This window comes from Cucurbita maxima, unplaced genomic scaffold (assembly GCF_002738345.1).
Source record: "Cucurbita maxima cultivar Rimu unplaced genomic scaffold, Cmax_1.0 Cma_Scf00017, whole genome shotgun sequence".
NCBI lineage: Eukaryota > Viridiplantae > Streptophyta > Magnoliopsida > Cucurbitales > Cucurbitaceae > Cucurbita > Cucurbita maxima.
In genome coordinates this window covers 4538277-4563924 of record NW_019272033.1, presented here as the reverse complement: position 1 = coordinate 4563924, position 25648 = coordinate 4538277, and the positions used below count along the sequence as shown (strand labels likewise).

The window sequence follows — 25648 nt, the reverse complement described above, 5'->3', positions numbered from 1 at the left end:
AATTTTAATGATTTTTTTTTTTTTTTTTTTTTTTTTTTTTTTTTTTTTTTTTTTATCTTTATTTAAAATATTATAGATGTTTGAAAAAATGGATGAGTCGCTGTGTGCTGTTGTTTTGTGTGATGAATAAGAAAGAGACGACTTTAAATTGAAAGGAAAGGAATAATTAATGTGGTGAGTTGACATTAATTATTAATTATTCAACATCAAACCCTCTCAAATGGACAAACCTCTGTATTTTGGTATCAGAATGATGCCATGGTTGAAAAGAAAAGCAGGAGATTGGTGGGAGGAGAAGGATGAATGGTCAAAATTGTAGATGAGTGGGCATACACCCCAACCCAACTACTCCACTAAAAGCAGTGGAATCTACTCTTAGTTTAAAAAAAAAAAATAGGAATAACATCTATGTCATCTCGCTCATACCCAGTGAGTGAGTGTGACAAAATATGAAGATGTTTAGATCCACATGGAGAGGCGGATTAGTTGGTCAAAGCAATGGAGGAGAGAGAGATAAATGCGTGCGATAAGCGGTTGTGATATGGAATAGATACGCAACGCATGGGCTGCCCTGCAATCGCTACAATGAAGGCCAACCAACCCAACACTCCTCCACTATATAATGCTAACAATCCTTCTCTGTACTCAACAGGCTCGAAACGAAACCAAATATTTCGAGTTCAAGGAATAGCCTCCTGTGTCCTTGAATCCAGGCGCAGCGAGACACCCCTCGGATTGCAGGGGTTCGAATAAACATAATGGCTTCCACAACTTCATGCTCTTCGTTGTTTGTGGCCATTATGGCGTGCATGTGCTTCACTGCCCACGCATTTTTCAATCTCAACATTGGAGTGGACATCTGCCAGAAGGCGGACTACCCGGCCTTGTGTCGCTCTGTGGCTAGGGGCCAGAAGGACCCATCGGTGGTCCTCGAGACCACGATCAGGCTATTGATGACGCAGACGTACAAGGCGATGGGACAGGCCCGGCGCGACAAGACGTCGGCCATGGAAGTTTGCCTGGAGGTTTACGACGACGCATTCAGCAGCCTGCAGACCTCCATTTCAAGCCTGAAAAGCCACGACAAGGGTAGCCTCGGCATTAACCTCTCAGCGGCATTGACCGATTACGTGACCTGCGACGATGCGGTGGCGGAGAGTGGGTTAAGATCACCGGTTACCCGAAGAAACGAGAGGATGCGCAAAATGACGAGCAACTGCTTGTATTTGTCTAGTTTGATTCGGTGGCACTGAAATCCGGACTCCCTTTGTGTAGAGGTTTGGTTTGGGTTGGGTTGGGTTGAGCCTGTTCCTTCATGTTTCATCGTTGGTTGGTTTGAATTTATGAAATGGAAGAGAAGGCAGGAGCATTCAGAAGGAACCCCCTTCTGCCTTGTTCTCTTCTAATATTCATCGCCTTGTTCTCTTCTAATATTCATCTTTTCTTGTTTCTAATATCCTATCATTTTCTATCTATTCTGCAAACCCCCACGCAACATAGCCTACGCACCAATGTGAATGTGTGTTGTTGTTGGAGCACTGATGGGCCTTCCCAAAAGCCCACTCCAATTACACCCAGAACTTATTCAATGATTATGGTTCGCAAATAAATATATATATATACATGTAGCATTCGCCACAAATTGGGTTACTAATAAATAGTGAGTGGGGAAGGCGGATGAGAGAGAGAGAGAGAGAGAGAGAGAGGCCGGCGAAGAGAGCACAGCCACGCCCGCTTTAGACAAAATCATTGTTCAAGCAACATCCTTCTTCCGCTTCCACGCTTCCTTTTCTTTCTCATCCTTCCAATGCACTTTTTACCATTTATATTACTTCAATTTCTATCACACACACACACACACACACACACACACACACGCACACCAAGCCTTCAGCTTTCGCAGTAGTTTGTATTGTGTGTGGGTGCCCCAACAATTCCATTTTACATGATTTGACTCCATCTCTATCTCAGTGCTGAAGGAGAAGAACCCACCGTCCCTCCAAACAATTCATATTCGTATGTTCATATTCATATTGTTGCCCCCTTTAATCTCTAAAGCTAAAGTTTCTTCCTGTCCTTGTATTGGAGACTGGGAACACTCTCTCTCCCCCTCTCTTTAAGGGGAAAAAGGAGACCCCATCATCATTTCCATCACTACCCAACTACTTATAACACTCAGCCCCACACTCACATTTCCTATACCCAAATTCTAACCCTCTTTTTCTTCTTCCCCTTCCTTTCAAACCTACAATGCTCCAAATCTCCTTGCTTTGATCTCTACCTCTCTCGTCGATCAACGCTTGGACGCCGCCTGAGCATGGCCTCCTCCGCCTGCTTCAACATCTCCCAACCCATTCCCATTTTTGCCTTGCTTCTTTTGCTTCTTCTTACTTCCACAATAACTCCGCTGCACTCCTCGCCAACCCGAACCCACGCCACAAATCAGACCTTCCATCCCCAACAGGAATTAAACAAGCTCAAGATGATAAGGGCTCGCTTGGACATCATCAACAAGCCTGCCCTCCACACAATTCAGGTTACTACTCAATTCCAATTATATGTACCCTGTCTCTGCACTTCCTCTGTTTCCACAATAAACAAGACCGGGTTTTTCTTAATGCAGAGTCCTGACGGGGACCTCATAGATTGCGTTTTATCTCACCTGCAACCCGCATTTGACCATCCCAAGTTGAAAGGGCAGATACCATTGGTAATCAAATCGCAGTTTACGTTGGTTGCACCCAAATTCAAGGGGAATCTAAGTCTAAGCTCTTGTCTGGATTTGCAGGATCCGCCAGAGAGACCAGAAGGGCATAAGCCGCCTAGGACGGTGACAGAGAGCTTCCAATTATGGAGCATGAATGGAGAAAATTGCCCAGAAGGAACCGTCCCAATAAGAAGAACAACTGAGGAAGACTTGTTAAGAGCTACCTCTTTTCAGATGTTTGGAAGGAAAGTAAGAAGATGGGTTAGGAGAGAAACAAGCAGCGACGGGCATGAGGTACGATTTCCAACAAAAGTTATAGAATACATGCGGATTGCCTTAGCTTGAAGGTGACCATTCACTCTCTCATGCCTTTTTTCCTTTTACAACCAGCACGCTGTGGGATACGTGACCGGCGATCACTACTTCGGGGCGAAAGCAAGCATCAATGTGTGGGCACCACGAGTCGCCGATCAGTATGAATTCAGCTTATCGCAAATGTGGGTCATCTCCGGCTCCTTCGGCGACGATCTGAACACCATTGAAGCTGGTTGGCAGGTATGTCTTTCCCTATGTTACAAAAACCTCGTCTTTTATCTTTGTCTGGATTTAAAAAACTAGAAAAAAAAGCAAAAGATGTATGCCGACAAAGAATTTGACTAAAGTGAATTTCAACAGAGACCATTTTATTTGCTTTTTCCATTTAAAGGATGGATGCCAATGCTTTTGAAATTTGGATCCACAGGTTAGTCCAGAACTGTATGGAGACAATTACCCAAGATTTTTTACTTACTGGACCGTGAGTAACCCATCAACAAAACGCTCTCTGCTTTCTTCCATCCCATTACCTGCGTAACAAAATATGGGCTGATATTGAGATGAATTTTATGACAGTCGGATGCATACCAAGCAACCGGGTGTTACAATTTGCTATGCTCGGGCTTTGTCCAGACAAACAACAAAATTGCAATTGGGGCTGCAATTTCTCCAACGTCTTCGTTTGACGGCGGCCAATTCGACATCAGCTTGTTGGTCTGGAAGGTGCAACGTTTGAATCCGCTTCTATGTCTAACTTTTTCTTGGGACTTGATAATAAAAATAAATAAATAAATGGGTGTAGGATCCGAAGCATGGAAATTGGTGGCTGGAATTCGGGTCGGGAGTTTTGGTGGGGTACTGGCCGTCCTTCCTCTTCACCCATTTACAGGACCATGCAACCATGGTGCAATTCGGGGGAGAGGTGGTGAATTCAAGTCCGTCGGGACTCCACACCACTACAGAGATGGGGAGTGGGCATTTCGCCGGCGAGGGGTTCGGAAAAGCTTCCTACTTTCGGAACCTGCAGGTGGTGGATTGGGACAACAGCTTGGTTCCATTATCCAACTTGGTGGTTTTGGCGGACCATCCCAACTGCTACGACATTCAAGGAGGGATCAACACCGTTTGGGGAAACTACTTTTACTACGGTGGACCAGGTCGAAACGGCAGATGCCCTTGACACTATACACCACAGGGCCAAAAGGGTAAATATACTTTTATTTTATTTTTTCTATTCTCTCTCTGAATTATTCAAATTTATTCGTGGGGGTGATATACCGATTACCGATAAAGGGGTGTTGAATGTTTTTGGAAAATAGTCCTCTAATTTGGCGCCATTTATTGTATCCCCATTTCCTTTTTTTTTTCTTTTTCTTTGGTTATTATTACAAAATTTAGTAATTGGTGATGAATATTAATATCACCACCCTCATTAGGACTTTATATTTGTAAATTGCGGGCATTATAATTAAAAGAATGTATGGCATGCAATTCAACCCAGTATATCTATCATACTTTGTAATAATAGCCTCCACATCTTGTACTCAAGGGAAGAATCATAATAATAATAGTAATAATGTGTATAACAAAATAGAATAATGTATTGAAGTAGAAAATGATGAGTGCCGGGTGTACAATCAATTGGAGATCTATCTTTGGCTCAAAGATAACATAATAGAGAAGTGCATGCCTTGTATTATTCTTCCAGCATATTACGACACATATCATAATTAAACTTCATTCATGCCAAAAAAAAATGAAAAAGAAAGGGTGTGCAGTTGAGTGCATGATCACAGGGAATAGGTTACACAAATTAATGTACGAAATTTAATCAATATATAGTTTTTAATGCATGCATATTATTAAAAAGCTTTTTGTTTTGTTTTTTGGTTGGACTCAAATACCCTTCCCTTTAATATATGCTATTGACAGGCCCATGTAATTGAAGGGTGAATTGAAAGCTTCCATTTTTTTTTTTTTTTTTTTTTATAGAAAGAACGAATAATTAAATTTTAAATTGATTAAAAATCGTAAGAAATAAAATAGACGGACGATTAGAAGACAGTTTAGTTGAAAGAAAATATAAAGGGTTGGGAAAATAATTGAAAATAATTATGGTGAGGAGTTCCAGAACATTCATGTGGCTTCTGGACTACACATTTCCCGATCACAAAATTGCAATTTATTTACATTATCATACCTGTTTATTCTAGAAGTGGGAAGGGCTTCCAGGTAGGATCCAGCACGGCACACTCTTATATACAAACCCACAAACATATTTATATTGTTTTTGTAGGTGGACAATTTTAGAGGGGTCAGGAAATAATCCCACCATCGCCTAAAACGGACAGCTGATTGGCTAATAATCCGCATGAGAAATGGATAAAGCAAAAGAGAGAGACGTGGGGGAAGCCATATTTCCTTTTTTTTTTTTGTTAGAGAAAAAAAGAAAAGGAAAGGATTGTACATTATATATCTATATATATCTGAGGCGCCTCTTCCCTCCTCCCCTCCCCCATCGTTGTTTAGGTTCCCAGTGATATAGGAGAAGCGTTGAAGCCTCCCGGTTGCAGCGGAAGAGCCTTCCTTCGGCCCCTCTCCTTTTGTTTCTAGGGTTGAAGAAGGCTCTCCTCTTCTCTTTTCTTTCGCTGAATTCCCCAGTATGATTCGTCTCTGGATTGATGCCTTGCATTTCACCGAGTTATTTCTTAGCTCTTTTGTTCATTTGGTGTATGGGTTTTACATTTTTAGCTCAGCCGTCGCTGGGGATCTTTCTCAAGCCTTCCACCGACGCTTTCTCTTTCCTTCCCCCAAAGTTGAGAACAAACAGGATTTTGCCACCACAACCATACCCAATCTCCACACCCTCCCCCCGATTGTATTAGTCCATGGAATTTTTGGTTTCGGCCAAGGAGTAAGTAACCCATCTTTCCTTTCGTTTCTTCTCCNCCCAATCCCCACACTCTCCCTCCCATTGTCTTAGTCCATGGAATTTTTGGTTTTGGCCAAGGAGTAAGCCTTCATTCCTCTCTTTTCCTTTTCTGCGTTTCCCTTTCTTTTCTTTCTCCCTCATTGATTATGCCTCCCTTCCATTTCCGCAGAGATTGGGAGGTTTGTCCTACTTTGCGGGTGCGGAGAAGAAGGACGATAGGGTGCTTGTGCCTGATCTAGGATCCTTAACCAGCGTTCATGATAGGTGAATACTTCATCAATTCAATCTTCAATTCCCTTCATGCTTTTGTGTTCTGATTCTTACGTCCGCGGGTTTTGATTTCTCAGGGCTCGGGAATTGTTCTATTATCTGAAAGGCGGACGAGTCGATTATGGGGAAGAACATAGCAAGGCCTATGGCCATTCCCAGTTTGGGCGGGTTTATGAACTAGGTTTCCCGTCCTTTTCAACTTCATATACTCCCAAATTGCAAATAACTGTTTGCCCTGCATACCGGCCTTTCTTAAACCGATCTTCTTATTGGAATTGGTATTTGCAGGACACTATCCTGAATGGGATGAAGATCATCCTATTCACTTTGTGGGGCATTCTGCCGGAGCTCAGGTCGTCCGACTACTCCAGCAAATGCTCGCTGATAAGGTTAGGGAAATATAGAGTTTAATCTTTGTCCACCAGACGTGTCTGAAAGATTGAGATGCTCACATATTCTTATTGGTTCAGGCATTCAAGGGGCATGAGAACACCACGGAAAACTGGGTAATAAGCATCACGTCCTTGTCAGGAGTTTTCAATGGGACTACCAGGACTTACTTGGATGGGATGCAGTAAGTTCCTTTTTTGGTTGAAACATATCTTCTAGTTGATTTCATTGAATCACAACGTTTGGAAGCTTGGGAGCCAATTATTGCAACATGCTTATGCTTGAGTCTAACCAATTACATGCTTGAAATTGAATGATAATGCTTAGTTTTAGGTTTTAAACATCACATATTACCTACTCAAGATTTGCAACATGCTTACACAGTTAAGTCTAACCATGTTAGTCCCTTTCTTCTCAACTTGTTCCAGGCCAGAAGATGGGAGATCAATGAAGCCTATATCCCTGCTACAGCTGTGCCGCCTGGGCGTCATAATATATGATTGGATTGATATACCCTGGTTGAAAGCATATTATAACTTTGGGTTTGATCACTTCAACATGTCACGGAAGAAAATGGGTATTTGGGGTCTTCTTGATTGTCTCAAGGGAAATTCTGGGCCATTTGCCTCTGGAGATTGGATCCTCCCTGATCTTACCATACAGGGCTCCATCCGTCTAAACAGCGACTTACAGACCTTTCCTGATACATACTATTTTAACTATGTAACCAAGTGCACTAGGAAGATTTTGGGGGTCACAGTTCCATCAAGCATATTCAGAATCCATCCGTTGTTCTTTATAAGAGTTCTGCAGATGAGTCAATGGCGCCATCCTTCAGATGTCGCTCCCCCTTACAAAGGCTACAGGTGTTTGAAGAAATAAGTAGCAAGAAATTCCTTCAACTTTGGATTTGATTTATGAATAAAACAATAATGCATCATGCTAGCAGAACATAACAGTAATGCTTTTGCAGAGATGAAGATTGGCAGGACAATGATGGTGCACTCAACACCATTTCCATGACTCACCCACGCTTTCCAGTTGAGCATCCAAATCGTCATGTAGTAGATGAGTCAGATTGTAAACCCCTCGAACCTGGTATCTGGTTAGTTGAAACATCCTCAAATTCCTTTTCCCTGTTCGAAATCCTAATTTCCATTCTTGCTGCTCAAATTTAACCATAGAGTATACATTGCTTGAAACGCATTCGTGATCATTTAGAATCTATAAGCATAATATCACGCTGCCATCCACTTCCAGTTAAAGCGTAGTTGTGACTTCAAAGCGTTCTCTTATTTTTATATTCTGGCTTTTGCATGCAATACTTGAAGGCTCGGTGAAATGTTAATGTGAAGTTGATACAAATTGCAGGTACTACAAGGTAATTGAAGGTGATCACATAATGTTCATAGTGAATCGGGAGAGAGCAGGAGTTCAATTTGATCTCATATACGATGCCATTTTTGAACGTTGTAGAAAACATGTGTTCAGGAAGAACCCCCCAACCTTGCCAAACCAACCTCACCCATAGGGCGCTGTTATTGTTGCTTAAAATAGCACTACTACTAGGGAATTGGAACAAAAGTTATTGCATCTACTATGCCATACAACCTTTTGTTACACCATTCTTTTCCACCTTTCATGTAAATAAAAAAGTCTCTTCTGTTCCATTAACGGTTTTGTTTTCAGTTTTATGTAATTGAAATTTAGGAAAGCTATTCAATGAGAAATTTGCTTGCCCCAATGCACTTCTGAAAACCAGGGAATGAACCAAATAAAATGATAGACAACGAGTACGTAAGAACATAATTTATCAGGCGGAAGATGAAATGGGGTGGACCTTAATGAGTAAACTCATGAGATTGACTGACATCAGGAGATTGAGAGTGAGTTTCTGGTGTTGCGTTGAAATGGAAACAGTCATTGGAGCGGTGTCGTTAATATTATATGCGTCTGAGGCAGAGATTAGAAGTTTGTTCTGAGTTTCCAGGGAAGGGAAGAAAATTGAAGAGGGTGGATGGAATTGTTGAAGGAGTGGTTCATGATTAGATAGGCACATGGCATCTCGTATCGCCACTTGGTCGATCAAACTCTTCGTCGCCTTCCACACGCAATATATTGCTCCAATCTCCAACTGTGAGGATTGCATGAACACCCACTAACGACAACCGCCATTTCTGATCGCTGACCAGCCTCCGTTTGTCGGTTGTGTTGCCACACAAATATTAAGCGAAAAGAAAACACGAGGAGGAGATTAGTGTCCAAATTTCACAGCAAGGATATGTCTCAGAGTGACGAGTGGCTCGAGTAGTGGGGGAAAAAAAAGATGAATAAATAACTAGTCCTTTGAGCTTTTCTTTCTTATTGAGAAGAAGAGAGAGGGAGGTATAGAGAAGAAGAAGAAGCTGAAAGTCAGAACCATACACAAAGGAATCCGAGTCCAAGCAAAGCGACCGAAGTTGGAAGAAAGGTACCTAGAAGGGAAGCTAATGTATTTGTTGCATTGCTTTAGAAAAATTATGGCAAGAAATGGGTTTTTAAACAGAGGGGTTTTTTTTTTTTTTTTTTTTTTTTTCCTGTTTTGGTTGCTGGTGAATCTCTTATGGATTATTGTTCAAATTATGAGAGTGGAGACTGAGGTTTCCCTGTTGTTTTATCAGGTGTTATCTGAAGACTGAAAGGGAGCTGTGTGTTTTACTATCTGAAAAAATGGGTCCAAAAGCATTAGATTACGAGTCCATAAACGAGAATGTGAAAAAGGTGCAATATGCCGTCAGAGGAGAACTGTATCTTCGAGCCTCCCAGCTTCAGAAAGAAGGGAAAAAGGTTTGAATGCTTCTCATCTGTTTCATTTATTTTTCTTCAAAATTTTCTTCTCATCCGTATCATCTTTGTTTTCGCTTTCACAATTTCCAGATTATCTTCACAAATATTGGGAACCCTCACGCTCTTGGTCAAAAGCCTTTGACCTTTCCCCGTCAGGTCTACTTCAACTTCCTTCTTCTGTGGTGATTTTCACACTTACTGCTATCAAATGACTTGAGTTGCTTAGCAATACCTTGTTGCATAATACCAATTCAATAACTAAAAATATATATTGTTCTTCCCCAGGTAATTGCTCTTTGCCAAGCCCCATTTCTTCTAGATGATCCCAATGTAGAACAATTATTTCCTCCTGATGCAATTGCCAGGGCCAAACATTATCTTTCAATGATTGAGGGTGGTTTAGGTATGTTACTTCGTACGAAAGAACTTATTCATCCCATGAAGCCATTTCTACGTAATCCCTTTTTTACAGCTCTGATGTTCTGTTGATAATATAATAATTCTCTACATATGGCCATCTTATCCTAGTGTGTGTTATCAATAAATATAGATACCACGGGCTTTGTTTATTACTCTGTTCTTGCCACCAAATTAGTATGTTTCCTTAAATTTCTTGACCATTGCTTGTATTGTACTTGTCACCATTAGTCACCACCTAAAGGTACCATTGAGTTTAAAATTATTCAGTTGAGGTGTCAAAAGTGAAGAGCTCGGGCATACCAGCCTTGACAAAAAATTCATCTCTTGGCTACTCTTTCAGGTGCCTACAGTGATTCCCGAGGAAATCCAGGAGTAAGAAAGGAGGTGGCGGAGTTCATAGAAAGGCGTGATGGCTATCCGAGGTATAACAGTGCTAGCTATAGATATAAGAAGATCTAAATTTTTCCTGACCCCGATATATTGACTTGATGGTGAGCCAATAAATTTCAACCTTTGTTCGCAAGAGAATGCTCACTGCAGCATGCTTAAATGACAGTGATCCAGAACTGATATATCTCACAGATGGAGCCAGCAAAGGGGTGATGCAGATACTGAATACTATAATCCATGGTGAAGGCGATGGGGTGATTTATCTTCTTTTATCCTTTCAGTTCTTTTTTTTTATTGGTATGTTGCCTTACATTTCTTCATGTTGCCAGATTCTCGTTCCAGTCCCTCAATACCCTCTTTATTCGGCAACAATTGCTCTGTATGGTGGTTCCTTGGTTCCATATTATTTAGATGAGAGCTCAAACTGGGGTCTTGATGTCAATGATCTTCGTCAGTCCGTAGCGCAAGCTCGCTCTCAAGGAATCACGGTTAGTATAGCTCTCTTTAACGCTTTTTGATACTCGAAGAATTGTGTTTAATGTTGGGTGATGATGCCTGTATCTGAAACGGGATTGGTGAAACTTCAATGCACACTTATGTATCTGGTACTTTAGTCACAACAATTCAAAAGCAAAGATACCTTCTGTGCTTCATCAGTTCCTTGTTGCTCAGATGTTGTGAGATCCCACATCGAGAATGAAACATTCTTTACAAGGGTGTGGAAACCTCTCCTTAGTAGACGTGTTTTAAAATTGTGAGGCTGATGACGATACGTAAAGGGTCAAAACGAACAATATCTGCTACGGTGGGCTTGAGCTATTACAAATAGTATTAGAGTCAGACACCAAGCGGTATGCCAGCTGGTATGCCAGTGAGAACGCTGGGTTTCCAAGGGGGTGGATTGTGAAATCCCACATCGATTGGAGAGGAGAACAAAACATTCCTTATAAGGGTATGGAAACCTCTCCCTAACCGACGCCTTTTAAAAACCACGAGGTTAACGGCGATACGTAACAGGCAAAAGCGGACAATATCTACCAACCGTGTATTTTGTCCCAATCCCAATCATTACAGCATATTTGGATAATTTTGTGTGTTAGATAATTCCATGTAAATGTATTGTTTGTGTTCACGACCTAATCCCTCTTATATTCTGTCAAACGACCAGGTAAGAGCAATGGTAATCATAAACCCTGGTAACCCAACTGGTCAATGCCTTAGTGAAGCAAATTTAAGAGAAATATTGAACTTCTGTTTTCAAGAAAATCTTGCTGTACTTGGTGATGAAGTTTATCAGCAAAACATCTATCAGGATGAACGACCCTTCATTAGTTCTAAAAAGGTTTGGTGACAGTGCCACTAGAACATAGTAAACATGTTCCTCTCCACCTGTGTATTTGTATTAAGTAGCCTTATTTACCATATGGAAGGTATTGATGGATATGGGGCCTCCCATCAGCAAGGAACTTCAGCTCGTATCGTTCCACACTGTGTCAAAGGGATATTTGGGCGAGTGTGGACAACGTGGTGGATACTTTGAAATGACGAACATTCCACCTCAGGTTTGGTACTAGGATTTGGTTCTTGAACTTTCTTTGTGGTCATGTAGTCACCAGACCAGAGTCCTCCCATCTTTGCTTCTGTCACACTCACCATCCAAATTCTGTGTATATGTACTTTTAATGCTGCCTGCAGACAGTGGATGAGATCTACAAGGTTGCATCAATATCACTCAGTCCAAATGTTCCTGCACAAGTGTTTGTAAGTTTTGTTTGTTGTATTTCAGAGACGGACGTGTTGAAGCCTGAATTCATGTAGCATGTTTTTACAAAAATGACTTATTTTGTACAATGTAGATGGGGCTCATGGTCAATCCACCCAAACCTGGAGACATATCCTATGAGCAATATCATCGTGAAAGGTATGCCTATATGGTATTTGAACGTTTATCTATTCTGATGATATCAAAATAGTAGTAATAATGAAAAATGAACCATGAGAATGAATGTAGCAAAGGAATCCTGGAGTCACTGAGGAGAAGGGCAAGGATAATGACAGATGGTTTTAACAGTTGCAAGAATGTAGTCTGCAACTTCACTGAAGGTAAGAATATGGGTGGTGTGTTGTTATAATAAGATGAGTAGTGATTGAAGAAAGAAATATAAAAGGGAGAAAATTTGGGTGTTATAGGAGCCATGTATTCGTTCCCTCAAATTCAGCTGCCTCCGAAAGCCATAGAGGCAGCAAAAACAGCAGGAAAAGTAGCTGATGTCTTCTACTGTCTCAAGCTTCTGGAAGCTACTGGAATTTCGACAGTCCCCGGCTCAGGATTTGGACAGAAACAAGGGTACTCTCTCGTTTTCCCTTCCATAACAACACTAAATTAGTGGGAGTGGGTTGCTTTGAGAAGAATAGTAGAAGATGTTAATACTCCTTTTGTGTTTATGGGTTCTGCAGGGTCTTCCATTTGCGAACAACCATCTTGCCGCCAGAGGAGGAGATGCCGGCGATCATGGCTAGCTTTAAAAAGTTCAACGTTGAGTTCATGGAACAATACGCTTAGTGGATCTTTCTTTTTCTTTCGTTTGGTGTGTTCATCATAAGCTGTAAAGTGTTCTTCATGAACTCCACAGGCCTTCTTAACCTTCTCTACCCTTAACATCTGTAGGAGTGTAAAATACAATTGACTGAAGTAAATAATAATAATATGAAATATGGTCATTTTTAAGGGTATAAATAAGAAACTAAAACAACGTAACGTAAATAAAACTAGAATAAAAAAATTAAATATTTATTGTTTCTCTAAAAGTTTAGTGGTTGTTATGCGGTCTGTAGTCAATTCATATTTATAAAATAATAAATAAGTAAAATAATGAAAGGAAAATTACTTGATAATCAGTATATATCTTTGAAAGAAAAAAGGATGATTATTTTGGTTGGAAGGAATGTTGTGGGGCCGGAGATAATAAATGAAAAAGAAGAAATGGTCAAGGCACACGAGCGAGAAGCGAGAAGCGAGAAGCGAGAAGCAGTGATCTCCGGGGCGGGGGAGGGGGCGGAGGAAACTGGGCGTATTTATTGCCTCTGCGCCACCAAACCCCTCTCCTTCTTCTTCTCTGTCTCTGATTATTTGATTCTGGAGTGGTGGTAGATGCCTTGTCCTCCTCAAAACTATGCCGCAAAGAACTTGGCCAGATCGCTCCGATGCCTCTCCTTTCTCTTCCTTTTCTCTCTCCAATGTCAAGGGCAAAGCTGCGGTTGAGGTCGAGGATGATGTTGATCACTTCTCTCGCCACGCCAATTCCATTTCCATTTCCAGTAAGTTCCCCGACAGACTCCATGCCTCACCATCTACCTCTTCCTCCTCTCAAACGCCTTTCTTCCTGCCAACCTCCTCTTTTGGGGGCCAGGATTTCTCTGCCTTGCCGTATGACGTTTTGATCAAAATCGCCGCCTCTTTCAACCTCCCGAATCTGCGAGCTGCGTCGTTTGTATGCAAGCCTTGGTTCGAGGCGCTCAGGCCTTTGAGGGAGGCTATGCTATTTCTGCGATGGGGAAAGCGCTTCAAGCATGGTCGAGCTGGGGTTCGACCCAATTCTGACAAGGCTCTTAATTCCTTTCTCAAGGCTGCGGCGCGTGGGTCCACCCTTGCTATGGTTGATGCTGGACTTCTCTATTGGGAGATGGGCAACAAAGGCGAGGCTATTGCCTTGTACCAAAAGGCTGCTGACCTAGGCGATCCTGCTGGCAAGTGCAATCTAGGAATCTCGTTTTTGCACGGTATACTCAATCTTATTCCATTTCATTCCCCTTCTTATGTTTCTCCTCGATTGACAAGCAGAATCTTATTAGTTAGACTTAATCACTGGATGCTCAACGATTTGAATTGCTTCAACGCATCGATCTTTTGCTGTATTTTAAATCGGAAAAAATGTTTCATTCGTTGCTTGCTGCAGGCCTTCGGCTACTGAACTTGCTACTTATGTAGATTTCTCCTTGTGTTTGTTTTGACACAATCTGTGAATTATGTATTACTGCTTAAGTAGATAACTGGATGAGTGGTACTGCCTCTGTAGAACAAATTCATCGTTTTCAACCTTTTCATTATTCTTTCTATGAATTGTGCAGCAAAACCACCAAATCCCACTGAAGCTGTAAGATGGCTGCGACAATCGGCCATGGCTGGCAACATTCGAGCTCAATACCAACTTGCTTTGTGTCTCCATCAGGGTCATGGCGTGGATCGAAATGTACAGGAAGCTGTACGTTATTTCCCCCTTCCTATCCCTTTTGCTTATGAGATAGATTTATGTTTCGGTATAAATGTTCGAATTAGTTGCCCGTTTATCCTTTTGGTGATACTCAATTAGGCTCATCTTGCTGTGTATTCTTCCAATCTATCCAACTTTTATTTACATACTTCCTATTTATATATTATTTTGCATATTTAAGCTCCTTAGTTTCACCAGATTATGAACCTATTGCTCTTATTTTTCCTCCCAATGAACCATTTGATGAAGACTTGTCATTCATTGTTGCAGCAGCTTGCAGTGAAAGTTAGATTTTTCAGTCTCTTTTCCTTTCCTTTCTCATTTTTCTCCTTTTCTTGAAAAAGGCTAGGTGGTTTTTTAAGGCCGCCGAAGGTGGATATGTGCGTGCTATGTACAATCTTTCTCTGTGCTATTCTTGCGGGGAAGGCTTGGTACACAACCATCAGCAGGCTAAAAAGTGGATGAAGCGGGCTGCTGATCGTGGCCATAGTAAAGCTCAATTTGAGCATGGACTCCATCTCTTTTCTGTACGTTTCAAATAAATATCATCTTCCCGTTTACAAAGATGTTTGTTGCTTTGGCATTAGATGTGTTGACCACTCCCCCCGGAATGATTTGAGTGTTGTTGTATGAATGGAAATCTTAGCTGTGAAAACAGGAAAAAAGAAAAGGGGCCTGAATGTTTAGTTTGACAAATTCTCCATCAAAAGAGTGAAAAAAGAACTTGGAATTTAAAAATTCATGTAGGTACTGATTTTTAAGTACTTGGGCAGGAAAGGGACATGATGAAAGCTGTAGTCTACTTGGAACTTGCAACCCGCTCTGGTGAAAGAGCTGCTGCTCATGTCAAGAATGTAATTCTCCAACAACTTTCGCAAAGTTCCCGAGATCGAGTCATGTCTGTTGCTGATAACTGGCGTGCATTGCCTTCTTCTCATTGAGCCCCTTTCACAATGGTTAGTGCACGTCTGGATCTTTTCTTTTACTTCTTTTTTGTTCTTTCTACGGGACATTTCCATGTATACGACAAATCAAGGAACTTTAGTACAAAAAGTAGTCTGAATGCTTTTTGTTGCAAACATTGTATCCTAAAATACTAAAAGTCAGTCGCTATAAAAGTTGCCTCAAGACTAATTCCACTTATTAGATGGTTTCTCTGTATCTTTTTCTTCAAAGGCATTCAGAATGAATCATACTTCTTTTTTCTTTTCTTACTTTCTGTAGAGGATTCTTACATGAGTGTTGTCTTTTGAAGCTCCTTCCCATTTTTCAATTAATCTCGTATCACTCCCTCATTTGCAAGTTTCACTGGTTCAGGTTGTGCTGGATATGATTCGATCATATGTATTAGTGTAATTCTGATGATCGATTTGTATTTCCATTCCTGATCCTCTGAGCTTACGTGCCATATCTTTGAAATAAATCATGTTATCAAGTGATTATCATTTTATTGGGGATTTCTTTGCCAGGATTTAATTCTTGTGTTTCTAAAACCAAAAAAGGCAGCTCTGTTAAGGTCTGTAGCTTGAGAAACGACATTTGATTCTAACCAACAGGCAGTACAAGATGAAGATTTGAACCCTTGTAGTGAGTGTTGTGTAAAAAAAGAGCGGAGGACATGTTTAGGCAAAGATGTTCATTGGATGGTGACTGTAAGCTTGTTCATCGTAGGAAAACATGCTTTGAAAACTAATGAAGTCTTGTGTTTTACTTAATATTCCGTTTGTTGCCCAGATTTTCATGGTTCATATTCATACAATCCATCAACTACAGAATAGAATTTTGTTTAGAGGATATACACATACATAAGAAAAAAAAAAGGATTAATGGAGACGACTACCAACCCAAAGGAAATGGATTTAATTGGATGAATAATGAAAAACCAATTAAAGGCGGAACGAGAAGACAGAGGAAAAACTGCATTCCACTCTGTAATCTTTTTAACCATTCTATTCCTGTCAACAACATTGGAAGCTAACAAGGTATAAGCTTTATTTTCTACACAACTCTGTGGATCATTTTGTTTAGAGGATATACACATAATACCATGCCGCCATCATCAAAGTAAACCAAACGGTTGGATTTAGGAAAGGAGAAGTTTTAGGGCAACCCCAAGTGCCCCTTAGAATGGACTCCCATTCCTGCGTGATACAGATTGAGGTGACTAATTGCCTTCCCCACCAAGTCTTTCAATTCTGGGTGCATTGCAATCATGGTGCGATCCGCCCCCTCCAGCACTGTCAAAACCCGGGCCTGATCCACAACCTCGCTGCTGCCCGCATGAAGTGCAAGATAACACAACAGAATCAGTCCATACATCCGTGTCTTCTCGTTCTCCCCAAGTATCTTCAGTACGAGAGGCACCCCGTTCAACTCTATTACTGTCCTCGAATGCTCCATGCAAAGGAAATTCTCCGGACAAACAAACTTCCCCAGCGAAATGGCAGCCTCTGCAGCCACATTTACATGCCTACTCTCAAGCTTCACCACCAAAGGACCAATGACTCGTGTTGCTCTCGCGGGAAATGTCCTAGCCAACGATCCTATGGATCTTATGGCAGGAACTTGCAGAGTCGGGTTGTCCAAATCATTGATCACCCTCAACATCTGATCCACCACAGCCTTGGCGGCAGGAGAATTTGTCTTGAACGCTGCACGCCTCAGGTCCGCATTGGACTCTGCCGCAGCTGTTAACTCCATTATACACATCAAACAATTCAGCTGCAACTCCCCCTCTTCCTTCTCCACCATCTTTGCCATGCAAAGCAATCCTTTTGTCTCACAAATTCTCCTACTATTCGACACGCTCCCTTTCGCAAGCATCCACAGCGCCTCACCACAACTTATTTTCAGCTTAAGCTTTATTTCAGGTCTCTCATTTTCCCTCTCTTTCCGGCAATTTCCTCCCCGGCTGCCCCCTTCCATATAACACAAAGAATTTGACTTCCACTGCGAACTCGCATTCGGGTTGTATTCCACTGTTTTATCCACTAGTGTCTTCTTCTCTAGGTTCCTGTTGATCTGGACAATGGAATGAATGCTCTGTCTACCCACTTCATCCATAAAAGTCTCGAACGACAACAGAGTGACGAGGGGTCGTATCACGTTCTCCCGTGCAAAATCTTCTTGAGCCAGGGGGTCATGCATCGCCATTCTCGCCACCAAACCCGCCGCTTGTGTCTGCACCACCATCGGCGAGTTTGCAAGAGTCTGCACTATGATCGGGATTCCATGTTCTTGAATAATAGTTCTCACTCTATTCGGATCATTTGCAAGCGTATAAAGTGCCTTGATGGCCACAATTTGAGCCTCCGGCGAGGGTCCTTCCTTCAAAAGCTTGAGCAGAGGAGGAATTCCCCCTTCCTCAACAATAATGTTTTTGTTTCTCTCATTATCAGCGGCAAGCGAAGTGAGTTCGTTGGTCCCTTCAATACGATCGTGCAATTGACCCATCTGAATCGAGGCAATAGAGGACCAAACCCAAGCAATAATCGGGTCATTGCTTACAATTGGGGGAAGCGAAAGCACGATACCGCCTCCGTTGCATTCGAATATAGTGAGAAGCCATTTCATATCCCCAACGGAAGCGTCTAGAAGGTTGAACAGTTTTCGAAAATCAGCAACGCTAGTGATGGTCATTACGCGGCGAAGAGCACTCTGACGCTTGCATTTGCGTACGAGGGTTAGGGCACGCTCCAGATTCTTGGAAACCTCGGCAACCACCCGCCGGATGGGACGCTCGTAGAGGGTGGGAGTTGCTGTAGCGAATCGAACCGCGGTTCTGAGCATTTGGGCAAGGCGATCAACTTGCTTGCCCACTTCCGCACACTCATTTTTGAAGGACTCGGCTTCGTCGACGGCCGAGCGAACACGCTCCGACAGCACAATCGGGTGGGACAGTTCCTCTTCAATCCACTTGTCCCCGGAATCCATTTGAGGTAGTTAGGTTACTCTATATTTGTGGTCCGTCACCGTCAATTCTCCTGAACCCTGTAAAATTAAATACCGATTCGTTCCGAGTTAAGTGAGCAGCGTTGGAGTGGGAGTGAAAGAGAGAAGGTGGGTTTTCCAATTTAGCTTTTGGGTATGGGTCAGAATCAGTCTGGAACTTTGGTCTGTGTTCCATGATCGTTCATTCCCCTTCTTCAATATTCCTTCCTGAGTCAGACTTCCTGGCTACTAAAATTCTCAAAAAAAAAAAAAACATAATAGAAATCGCTAGAAGGAGGGTTTGAACCTCCGACCTTGTGGTTAACAGCCACACGCTCTAACCAACTGAGCTATTCCAGCCGTTCTTGCAATTTGAATATCAAATAATTAATTTATTTTGTGATTACATATGAATTCTACAACCGTGCAACATTGAAACCTGGGCTTCTTGAGTCAACCACATTTCCCCCCAAGTTTTGAAGCACCCACACCACTCAGCAGGAGTATCTTCTTGGGTGGTGGGTTAAGAGTGAAAAGTGAAAAATGATTGGGAATATCTGGGTGTAGAGAAAAAGAAATAGAGGAAAAGGGATAATGTTGAATAAACAAAAAGCAACGGATTGAAAGAGATGATACGTAATGTTTGAATTGAAGTTGCATGTTCCTCCAAGTTGGGTATCAAAATGAATGCGCCACCCTTCTTCTTTCCATCGCCATTTGAAAACAACGTCCCATCCATCGTCTTCTTCTTCCTCCTCCTCTTTTTTGTATGGGGTTAGAAGCTCCAGCCCTTTCAAGTGTTGCACATGCCAACCGCCCATCACATTGCCTACCTATGCACCACGCTGCCTTCAAACCTGAGAAAAATCTGCTAAAATATCAAGGTTCATTAATAAATGCTATTAATTGATAGATTGGGACGTTCATCCCCTTTCCCCAATCATATCCCTCCGCGTAGGACTCCTCCGGCCCCGCCCTCCTCACTCATTCCGATGTCCACCCCTGCTAGATCAGATTAAAAAATAGATGAGGCTTGTATGTGAATACGACCCCACGTGTAGGTGGCCCCACCCCACAACCCTTCCGCCTTCTTTCTTTTTCTTTTTCTTTTTCTTTTTTCCTTTTTCTTTTTTGTAATAATACAAAATTAAAAAAATATTGATTAATTTGGGTCGTATTAAATATGGCATGGATGAGGGAGGAAATAAAATGTGTGGGTCACAATTCATGCTGTCTCATCCTTCCTTCCTTTTACGTGGCTGCTCTCCCATCCACCGTGTCTTCTCTTCTCTCACCACTTTGGTTTGAACCGGGTTTTCCTTTTTTCCTTTTTCTTTTTTAATCTCAGAAAATAATCCCAAGTGTATAAATACAGGGAAACGGGAACAACAACAAGGCATACGACGACACATGGGCAGACCTCCCCTCCACCGCACCGCACTCACTTTCAAACCTACTCCCACCATCAAGTTCCTCTGCAGCTACGGCGGCAAGATTCTCCCTCGCTATCCCGACGGCGAACTCCGTTATCGCGGTGGCGAAACCCGCCTTCTTGCTTTCAACCGCTCCATTTCCTTCTCTGGTAACCGTCTTTTCTCTCTCTCTCTCTTCCACTTTCCGATTGATTTGATTATGGTTTTGAACTCCGGAGTTTCTGAATCTCACACCACAGATCTTCTGTTGAAGTTCGGGGAGCTCTGCGGAACATCAATTTCTGTGAGCTTTCGCTGCCAATTGCCTAAGGAAGATCTGGATGCTCTAGTCTCCATCACCTCCGATGAAGATCTCGCCAATCTCATCGAGGAATACGATCGGGCGGCTTCCTCTTCCTCATCGTTGAAGATCAGAGCGTTCCTTTTCCCTCCTAAATATGCCAAGAGAATCTCGCCTCCTTCTTCAATGGCCTCCTTCTTCTCCTCCTCCTCCTTGTCCTCGATGTCGGCGGCTCACCGTTGCTTTCGTCGGATGTCGCCGCCACATGCTTCCTACTCGGAGAGATCTGCATCTGCGGTTCCTTGCAGTGTATATAATATTCAGGGAAGCTCTAGCCGCATGTTCGTCCACAATGGTCGCAGCTGGGAATAACCCCAACTCTTCCAGCAGGGAGGGAACCGGATAGCCAAACAGAAACCAAATCAATTGAATTATATATGCATATATATATATATATATATATATATATATGATCCACTTAAAGGAAATTAAAATTCAGAGGCTGATACAATGTAATTGTCTCTGCTGTGCTAATTTGGTTGCATTGCGATTAATGAATTTTCAGTCCAATTTCGTTACGGATCCCCAACTTAATACTGTGGTGAGTTGAATTGAGTTGAGTTGAGTTTGTTCTTCTTCAATCCTTGGCTTGTGACAAATTTGCCTTACCCAATTCCCCCGCCGTCGTTTGCCCCCTGCGACTTTTTCTTGCATGCTATCTGTTTTATGTTACTGAGGAACGAACAAGTGTAATCCCCTGCTCTTGTTTGTGTGATCAAATATGTGGAAGTTTATTCTCTGTTTTGAAATCATTTTGTGTGATTTTTTTGTCCAGGAGCTTTGGCACGAGTGAGATTCAGTCTCACGGTTGGGCTCGGAGATTAAAGCTGAGGGCACAAATGAGTAAGTTTCGGCCACTCCAAATTCTTTCTTAGATCATTGAAACTGTAATTTAATTAGTTTTCTTAGTGAATTGCTGCGGCTGGGGAATCTCCTTAAAATGGCGGAGGAGGGATGCAGGTGAATTTAATAAGAATCTCCATAAACAAAGAAGGCAAATATTCAGGAAACAATAAAGGATGAGATTTGAAAGAGATGGAAGAGGTTGGGTTTGGTTCCACAAAAATGGAGATTCCTGTTGGAAAGGGACGAGCAGAAGTAATTATAACAATAAAGGGAAAGTATAAAGCACAATCTATTTGCATTCTAAATATCTTTTTCGTCTACTTTCTTCGAACATAATACATCATTCAAACGAGACACAATAAGGGGACGTTGAATTGTGGGCATGGGCCTAATTTATTGGTACGCCCCAAATCCAAGTCCATTATCCCACCCCAATCCAACTAAACTATACACTTAGTTTATATTCACTCTTGGGATTATAATAAAATTGCAATGCCAACAAAATATAGGACGTAGGCTATCCAAATTGGTTTAGTTAATCACTTATTTATTTATTGATGATGGAATATGAAGAGAACGTTCATTAATTTAGCTTATACGAAAGACTTGGACTTCAATAATTTGGTTAAGTTGTGGAGGACTTTTGGATTGTACAATCCTTGAATCATTTTATATTTGATTCCTAAATAATAACATTCAAAATTATTATTATTTGGGGACAGAAAGCCCTCATCCTCTCTCTTCGTGTGCCCACAGGGTCAAACCCTTTTGGTATGTATGAATGCTCCATCCCAAACGTTATTTTCTAAAATGCGTCAATATCTGTAAGTCAAATTACACCTCTCCCACTTTCATTTTATTAATATAGGATGAAAATGCAATGAGATGTTTTATTTTTATTTTTATTTTTTTAACCAATATATTACAATCATGTAGTAACGTCATTGGTTCGGGGAGAGGTACATCTCGGATGCCATTTGTAATATTCGAGTAAGACGTGGTTTAGAGATAAAGTGAGGTAGAAGTTGGTGTGAATATAACTCCCCTCCTAAACCCGTGAGAGATATATGAATGAACTAAAATTACATCTCCAAATGAAGAGGTGAGGAAGTGTAATATGGAGATGGAGGTGTTTTAGCAATCGTTTTGGGTGGTAGGAGGGAGGAGGGAAGTTTGTTGGTGTTCTATAAATTTCCAAATTCCAAACTCCAAAAACTCCCAACCCGCAGCTTAGCGTAGCTTAGCTTAGCTTAGCTTAGGTTGGCAACAGAACAAGTACATCATGGCAACATTCAAAATGGCCTTCGATTCTCTTCCTCCTTCCCTCTCTTCTTCTTCTTCTTCTTCTTCTTCTTCTTCTTCCTATGTTCTCCCCGATCACATGAGACCTGATCTCCAACGCGTATCCCACACCATTTCCGTGCCCACCATTGACTTGGATCTTCACGACCGATCCCTTCTTGTCCACCAAGTATCGGAAGCCTGCCACAGCTTCGGCTTCTTCCAAGTCACCAACCACGGGATCCCACAACACTTGTGCGACGCCGTCTTGGACACCACCACCCAATTCTTCCACCTCCCTCCCGAACAAAGAAACCAATACGTGACCACGGATCACACTAAGAAAGTTAAAATCTTCAATTACTACGCCAAGGACGTGGAGGGGCGGAAGATCAATCTGTGGAGCGAAACCTTCACGCTTCCCTGGGATCCGATGGGGCAGAAATTTCTAAATGACGTACCCCAAAACCCACCTCAGTACAGGGAAGTGTACGGGGAATACGCCAGGGAAATGGGAAGGTTAATGGAAAGGGTTTTGGGGCTCATGTCGTTGGGGCTGGGGCTTGACGAGGGGGCTCTCAAGAGAAGCATAGGGGAGAAGCCGGAGCTGTACTCGCAGGCTAATTACTATCCGCCCTGCCCACAACCAGAGCTCACCATGGGCCTCGGCACTCATACTGATATTGTGGCCATTGCTGTGCTGTTGCAGACCCAAGAGGCCGCTGGCCTTCAGATCATGAAAGATCACCAATGGGTCTCTCTCCTTCCTCATCCAAATTCATTGGTCGTTAACGTGGCCGATCAAATTCAGGTTTGTGTTTTTCTTTTTCTTGCTTCACACGTAACACCTCCTTATTAATTCCTTAAATTAATTGATGTAGGACTTTTATTCAATACCTCCTCCGAATAAAGTCAGTCTCCCCTTAATCGACTCATTTTTCTTTTAGAATTTTAATCATTTTTTACCATGTCTTCGAGGCGGGAGGCTTGACTCCTTTTCTTTCGAAGTCTTAGTCATTTTTTTATTATGTCTTTTGACTCACAATACTTAGTTTGACATTTGAGAATTCTGTTGACATGGCTAAAGCTTTTTTCAGGAGATGATTATGGGTTTATAATAAAAAAAAAATACTGTCTTTATTCTTTATTAGAATGAAACATTTTGGGGATTACAAAACAAAACAACGAGAGCTTTTGCTGAAAGTGGAAAATATCATAACATTGTAAAGAGTCATGTTCATCTAACATTGTTGGAGGCTCAAAATATCATACCTAACATACACGTGGTCATTTGTGTTTCTTCCCAAATTGGAAAATTTAGTTGTTAATTTGCTTACAAAATATTGAGTTAATAGCTTAAATTTGTCCTAAATCCGAAGTTTGGAATTTAAAAAATATGAGAGTGGATTTTGAAGGTATTGAGCAATGGAAGGTATAAAAGCGTGATCCACAGGGCTGTAACCAACCGCGCGAGGGGAAGATTATCGCTAGTAATGTTCTATGCACCCAACGACGAGACGGTGATGAAGCCCATTGAGGAGCTGACCGACGAACACCACCCGCCCCTCTACAAAAGCTTCACTTACAAACAATTCATGCACGAATTCCGCGCACAAGAAGGAACAATAAGAAGAGTCAAGGAGAGTTTCCAGCTCACCAACTCTCTCGACACCTAAATCCTTGCTTGTTTCTTTAACCAAATGGGCCCTCGGCCCAACCGATGCTGTTCTGGACCAAAACACCATTTCCCTCGCTTTTGTTGTTGAATGAAAGAAGTAAACACGATGCCACATCAGAGAAATGGCTGGTTAATTGGCACGTGTGTTTTTTTCCCCCCAAAATGCCAACAGCGATGCCACGTCGTTGGATGACTCATCCCACTTCGGCTTTCAATTTGGATTTGTAAAGCTGTATATTTATTTAATTAATTATGCACAGTTAGTTGGGAACTAGAAGTGGGGGCAGAGAAAAGGAAAATGAATCTGAGGCCGATAGGAGGGTGGGGGTTACAAAGTGAAGCGCCCAATTATATTCCACATTTTATAAGAAAAAGAAAATAAATGGTGGTGCAGAGATATATAAATTGGGACTTATAACAATTATAAATGTGCATTGAATAAAATAAATGGAGGAAAGCATGCATGGGGATGGACCAATGGTAGAATGCCACGTCCAATACTGTTTACTACCATTTACAATGCCCTAAATATCTTTGTACGTTCCCCTTGTGGAAGGCAAATATAATGTTTTTATTGTTTTTAAGTAAAATAATATTTTATAAAGAAATTAAAAAAAAAAAAAAAAGCATTTGTGAGAATTAAATGAGGCATTATTAAAGGGGGAATTCCGGGAAAAAAAAAAATGATACAGGGGATTGCATAATTAAAGTGGACGCAGAAAGGCATTTAAAGGCATGTGTATATATTTTTTATATATAAGTAAAAACATTATTATATAATAGAAGTGTAAGGAATATAGTTTGGTTTGCGATGGAATTATTAATTATTTACAAGGATTGGACTGTAGTAACTAAAAACATGTAATATTCACTCACGGACATTCAATAACTCTTATTTACTTCAGACAATATTATTTGATTTGAAACATTATTTTGTATTGAAAAGGAATGACAAATAAATGTCACCCAATTAATAATAAATAAAAACCAACAAGTCCCATGATTTCACGCGGATATCTATATATCTTTCTTTCTTCTTCTTTTTTCTTAATATTAAAATTCATAACCATTCATAAATATTTGTAATTAATAATAAATTTATAATGTTGCCTTTAAAATACACTTTTAAATCTAATTATAAATACAATTTTTCATACATGGTTAAACTTAAACGAGTTCTTAAGATTTATTGAAAGTGCAATAACTAAATTTATGTATTTACAAATATACCCGTAAGTCCATGTGTATAGACTAAAATAGTATTTATAATTTAAAAAGAAGTTTGCATTATTGTGTCTACAGATAATTATTATTTTTTTTTTAAACTTTTGTGTACATTAATAATTAATACTTGTACGTACTAGTATTCCATTAAAAAGGTAGCCAAGGTGGCCAAATTAGATTAAAGGCTGTAGCTTCACTAATCACTTTTCGCGTACCTATTGATTTTTCATTAATGATCATTAATGACATCTAAAAAGTGGTACTTAGGCCATCATCCATATATATATATATATGAACTTTAAGGATCGAAAGAAAGAAAATAATGAACTTTAAAACTCATGCAACCATTAGATATATGAACTTTTTTTAGTTTTTTTTTTTTTTTTTTTTTTTAT

The 25648-nt window shown here is 41.1% G+C and overlaps 8 protein-coding genes and 1 non-coding gene across 20 annotated transcripts; 7 read left to right on the top strand and 2 right to left on the bottom strand.

The window, feature by feature from the left end:
• The first annotated feature begins 435 nt into the window (after positions 1-435).
• LOC111491980 (pectinesterase inhibitor 12-like) lies at positions 436-1408 on the top strand. The gene has a single exon (XM_023141093.1). The coding sequence runs from the start codon at positions 759-761 to the stop codon at positions 1251-1253; it is 495 nt and encodes a 164-aa protein (XP_022996861.1). The 5' UTR covers positions 436-758; the 3' UTR covers positions 1254-1408.
• Positions 1409-1733: 325 nt separating this feature from the next.
• Positions 1734-4359, top strand: LOC111491848. Its single transcript, XM_023140905.1, has 7 exons — positions 1734-2536; positions 2624-2710; positions 2789-3001; positions 3098-3262; positions 3450-3503; positions 3599-3745; positions 3825-4359. The coding sequence occupies exons 1-7, from the start codon at positions 2318-2320 to the stop codon at positions 4200-4202; spliced, it is 1263 nt and encodes a 420-aa protein (XP_022996673.1). The 5' UTR covers positions 1734-2317; the 3' UTR covers positions 4203-4359.
• Positions 4360-5512: 1153 nt separating this feature from the next.
• On the top strand, positions 5513-8284 carry LOC111491847 (lipase-like). 2 transcript variants are annotated; one of them, XM_023140904.1, is made up of 8 exons: positions 5513-5936; positions 6124-6218; positions 6302-6405; positions 6513-6613; positions 6695-6798; positions 7043-7480; positions 7588-7772; positions 7808-7952. In XM_023140904.1, exons 1-8 carry the CDS (start codon positions 5685-5687, stop codon positions 7825-7827), a joined length of 1299 nt encoding a protein of 432 aa, XP_022996672.1. In that variant the 5' UTR covers positions 5513-5684; the 3' UTR covers positions 7828-7952. The 2 variants fall into 2 exon arrangements, with proteins under 2 accessions (XP_022996672.1, XP_022996671.1); XM_023140903.1 differs by lacking the exon at positions 7808-7952 and adding an exon at positions 7986-8284 and having other exon boundaries at positions 5515-5936; positions 7588-7719.
• A 163-nt stretch (positions 8285-8447) lies between these two features.
• On the top strand, positions 8448-12929 carry LOC111491846 (glutamate--glyoxylate aminotransferase 2-like). The gene is made up of 14 exons (XM_023140902.1): positions 8448-9084; positions 9275-9440; positions 9531-9596; positions 9726-9843; positions 10201-10282; positions 10417-10504; positions 10580-10738; positions 11419-11592; positions 11681-11812; positions 11946-12011; positions 12107-12171; positions 12262-12353; positions 12441-12597; positions 12708-12929. The coding sequence occupies exons 2-14, from the start codon at positions 9324-9326 to the stop codon at positions 12811-12813; spliced, it is 1422 nt and encodes a 473-aa protein (XP_022996670.1). The 5' UTR covers positions 8448-9084; positions 9275-9323; the 3' UTR covers positions 12814-12929.
• Positions 12930-13189: 260 nt separating this feature from the next.
• LOC111491901 (F-box protein At1g70590) lies at positions 13190-16016 on the top strand. 2 transcript variants are annotated; one of them, XM_023141000.1, is made up of 5 exons: positions 13190-14030; positions 14379-14512; positions 14866-15048; positions 15295-15477; positions 15991-16016. In XM_023141000.1, the coding sequence occupies exons 1-4, from the start codon at positions 13424-13426 to the stop codon at positions 15460-15462; spliced, it is 1092 nt and encodes a 363-aa protein (XP_022996768.1). In that variant the 5' UTR covers positions 13190-13423; the 3' UTR covers positions 15463-15477; positions 15991-16016. The 2 variants fall into 2 exon arrangements, with proteins under 2 accessions (XP_022996768.1, XP_022996767.1); XM_023140999.1 differs by lacking the exon at positions 15991-16016 and having other exon boundaries at positions 13191-14030; positions 15295-15735.
• A 406-nt stretch (positions 16017-16422) lies between these two features.
• Positions 16423-18657, bottom strand: LOC111491895 (ARM REPEAT PROTEIN INTERACTING WITH ABF2). Of its 3 annotated transcripts, none has more exons than XM_023140985.1 (2): positions 18140-18657; positions 16423-18106 (listed from the first exon to the last, which is right to left on the bottom strand). In XM_023140985.1, the coding sequence occupies exons 1-2, from the start codon at positions 18452-18454 to the stop codon at positions 16622-16624; spliced, it is 1800 nt and encodes a 599-aa protein (XP_022996753.1). In that variant the 5' UTR covers positions 18455-18657; the 3' UTR covers positions 16423-16621. The 3 variants fall into 3 exon arrangements, with proteins under 3 accessions (XP_022996753.1, XP_022996752.1, XP_022996751.1); XM_023140984.1 differs by having other exon boundaries at positions 16423-18109; positions 18143-18657; XM_023140983.1 differs by having other exon boundaries at positions 16423-18657.
• An 80-nt stretch (positions 18658-18737) lies between these two features.
• TRNAN-GUU lies at positions 18738-18811 on the bottom strand. The gene has a single exon. It is a non-coding gene; the product is annotated as a tRNA-Asn (tRNA).
• Positions 18812-19628: 817 nt separating this feature from the next.
• LOC111491906 lies at positions 19629-21370 on the top strand. Of its 8 annotated transcripts, none has more exons than XR_002719786.1 (4): positions 19629-20033; positions 20124-20765; positions 21000-21067; positions 21134-21370. XR_002719786.1 is itself a non-coding variant. In XM_023141004.1 (2 exons), exons 1-2 carry the CDS (start codon positions 19862-19864, stop codon positions 20534-20536), a joined length of 585 nt encoding a protein of 194 aa, XP_022996772.1. In that variant the 5' UTR covers positions 19629-19861; the 3' UTR covers positions 20537-21370. The 8 variants fall into 8 exon arrangements, 1 of the variants encoding a protein (XP_022996772.1); XR_002719784.1 differs by having other exon boundaries at positions 21125-21370; XR_002719785.1 differs by having other exon boundaries at positions 20124-20913.
• A 645-nt stretch (positions 21371-22015) lies between these two features.
• LOC111491903 (protein DOWNY MILDEW RESISTANCE 6-like) lies at positions 22016-24572 on the top strand. The gene is made up of 2 exons (XM_023141001.1): positions 22016-23162; positions 23767-24572. The coding sequence occupies exons 1-2, from the start codon at positions 22353-22355 to the stop codon at positions 24025-24027; spliced, it is 1071 nt and encodes a 356-aa protein (XP_022996769.1). The 5' UTR covers positions 22016-22352; the 3' UTR covers positions 24028-24572.
• Positions 24573-25648: the final 1076 nt, after the last annotated feature.